The sequence below is a fragment of the Nelumbo lutea genome, chromosome 2, assembly GCF_056320005.1.
Source record: "Nelumbo lutea isolate HS-2025 chromosome 2, American lotus-T2T, whole genome shotgun sequence".
Taxonomy (NCBI): Eukaryota; Viridiplantae; Streptophyta; class Magnoliopsida; order Proteales; family Nelumbonaceae; genus Nelumbo; species Nelumbo lutea.
Genome location: NC_142685.1, coordinates 87,680,048 through 87,682,855, shown reverse-complemented (window position 1 = coordinate 87,682,855; position 2,808 = coordinate 87,680,048). Strand labels below are relative to the sequence as shown.

Sequence of the window (2,808 nt, the reverse complement as noted above, 5' to 3'; positions counted from 1 at the left end):
GCTAACAAATTTCCAAATGAAATAAGAGACAAACAACAATTACAGAGATTTTTAGGATGCTTAAATTATGTAGTGGACTATTACCAAGACCTAGCCAAAGACAGGCAAGTTTTGCTCAAAAGGCTTAAAAAGTCTCCCCCTGAATGGGCAGAAGAATTTATTATAGAAGTAAAAAGAATTAAATAGAGAGTTAAAACATTGCCATGTTTGAATATCTCTCACCTAAAAGCATCAAAAATAGTAAAGACAGAGGCATCCAACATAGGATATGGAGGAATACTAAAGCAAAGTATCAACGGAAAAGAAGCAATAATAAGATTCACCTCAAGAACATGGAATGATTGCACATTTGATGAAAAGGAAGTTGTACATGAAAGCGATACACTCGAGATGAAATGGGGGAGCTGCCTGGGGATTCTCAAGGTGCTCCTTCCTTTGCCTTGGTGGTTGTTGCTACTGCAAATCCTTTTCCTATTGTTCTTGATACACCGGTGGTGGATATTCCTTTGAAGGTACTTCCGATCAAATGGGGAGAACCGGCGGTGCTGTTCTCAAAAGAAGATATTGAGAGATCTCTCTCCCCTCTCCAATTTGCTTTGCTTGGAAAATATTCATATGGTCATCCTTCCCTAGCGGAGATGAGGGAATTTCTGGTAGGTACTTTTAGACTCCAAAAAGCCATTGTGCTCACTGCATTAGATCTGAGACATGTGCTTCTCAGATTTGAAAGTGAGGAGGAATACCTTAGGGTTTGGCTGAGAGAGGTTGTTATTATCAAGGATTTTCTACTAAGATTTCTAAAATGGACGCCTAGGTTGGAGTTAGGTTGGGAACCGTCAGTAGTTCCTCTTTGGATTTCTCTACCAATGTTGCCGATTAATTTGTACAATGACAAGTACCTAAGATCAATTGCACAGGTAGTAGGAAGGGTGCTAAAAGTTGATCCGGCTACTACTCGTTTGACCAGAACAACCTCAGCTAGGGTTTGCATGGAGGTGGATCTGCTGAAAGAAAACCCTGGTCGTGTTTGGGTTAGGCTCAGCAAGGAAGGTTTCTGGCAGAAAATTGTTTATGAGAACCTCCTGAAATATTGCACTTTCTGCTTCAAACATGGTCATGGTGAAGGGAATGCAAACTAAAACTGAAGAGAAATTCAAAATCTGAGGGAGAAGTCGCCAAGTCTAAACCCACTTCAGCTAAAATGCCTGGTAATCTTGAAGCACCCAGAAAAAAAAACAAACTGTGAAGCAGGTTTACCAGGAGATTCGAAGAACCCTAGCACCGGTACTAGAAGTTGTTGTGATAGAAAACACATATACAAAAGAGATCCAGGATCAGCAACCTAAAATCCCAGAACATCTAACATTACCTGCAGAGGGGGTGTAGACGTCTTTTGCTACTAAAGATGATATTAGTTTGAAGCCTATTCAGCCAATCAATCTGGAGACAATTATTTTCTTGTAGGAAACCTGACAGGATCTGGAATCTAGCAGAGCTGCAACAATCCAAGTTGGAATTGGACGAGAGACTTTCTCGTAAGGAGTACGACAATGGCCTCAGTTCTGATGCCGAGTTGCTCAATAAAATTACTGAGAGAGCTCAAAATTCTTCATATGCCTTATCTGAGAACAAAGCTGGGCTAGAAGTGGAAGCGAACTGGACATAGGTGGTTCGCAAGAAAAGGCCTCAGAAAAATATGTTCGAAGTTAGAACAAACCAGTTACCAGATCGCAAACTGGCCAAGGTATGACTTCTTCTAGATGTTCTCAATGAATGGTCTTTTTTGGAATATTAAAGGGATTGCATATGATCTCTCTATCACTCATCTGAAAAAACTTTGTAAACTGCATAAGTTAGGGGTAGTAGCAGTTTCGGAACCCATGATTGGGGATGATAGACTTTCCTAGATTTATAGGAGACTCAATATGACTGGTTTTATGGTGAATATCAATAGCAAAATTGTAATTTTTTGGAATAGTCTTTTCTCTGTATAGTTGATTGATGACTATGATCAAATCCTATCGATGAAAGTCACCACCACTACCAATGAGAATTTCATTCTTTCCGTGGTTTATGCCAAATGTGATTGGCTGGAAAGAATGTCTCTTTGGGACAGAATTCGGAGCTTAGCCTCTGGTATTTCTGAACCTTGGTTGTTAGCTGGAGATTTTAATGTGATTACTTGTAGAGAGGAGAAAGTGGGGGGGGGGGGGGGGGGGAAGAAATCTTGATGTGTCTATAATGGAGGATTTTGTGGATCTAATAAATGTTGTAGGACTGATTGATTTGGGTTTCTCTGGAAGCCGATTTACTTGGTGCAATAATAGAGAGGGCTTGGACTATGTTTGGGCTCGTCTAGATCAAGTTTTGGTTAACTCAAGCTGAGTGCAATCCTTCCCTTTAAAGCCTATGACTCATCTTAATCTCACCTATTCAAACCACTACCCTCTAGTTTTTACTGTGGAAGAGGAAAGACAGACAAGTCCTAAATGTTTCTGGTTTCAGCAGATGTGTCTCTCTTATCACTCTTTTCGCACGATGGTCAGGGACTGTTGGACTGAGGAGGTTCATGCCAATCCATTGATGAGTTTATTTCTCAAACTACATAAATTAAGGAGTAAACTCAAGCAATGGAACTGGGAGGTCTTTGGGAATGTTCATCAGGCTGTCAAGGAGGCAGAAGATAGGGTCCAACAGGCTGAATTGAATCACTTACAGATGAACTCTGCAGCTAGCCTCACGGAGTTAAGGGAGGAGATGAAGAAACTTCATGAAGTTCACAAACAGGAGGAAATTTTCTGGAGGTAG

At 40.7% G+C, this 2,808-nt stretch overlaps 1 protein-coding gene across 1 annotated transcript; it reads left to right on the top strand.

Annotated features, from left to right (window-relative positions):
- The first annotated feature begins 395 nt into the window (after positions 1-395).
- On the top strand, positions 396-1,139 carry LOC148871736 (uncharacterized). Its single transcript, XM_088970057.1, has one exon. The coding sequence runs from the start codon at positions 396-398 to the stop codon at positions 1,137-1,139; it is 744 nt and encodes a 247-aa protein (XP_088826183.1).
- The last annotated feature ends 1,669 nt before the right edge of the window (positions 1,140-2,808 follow it).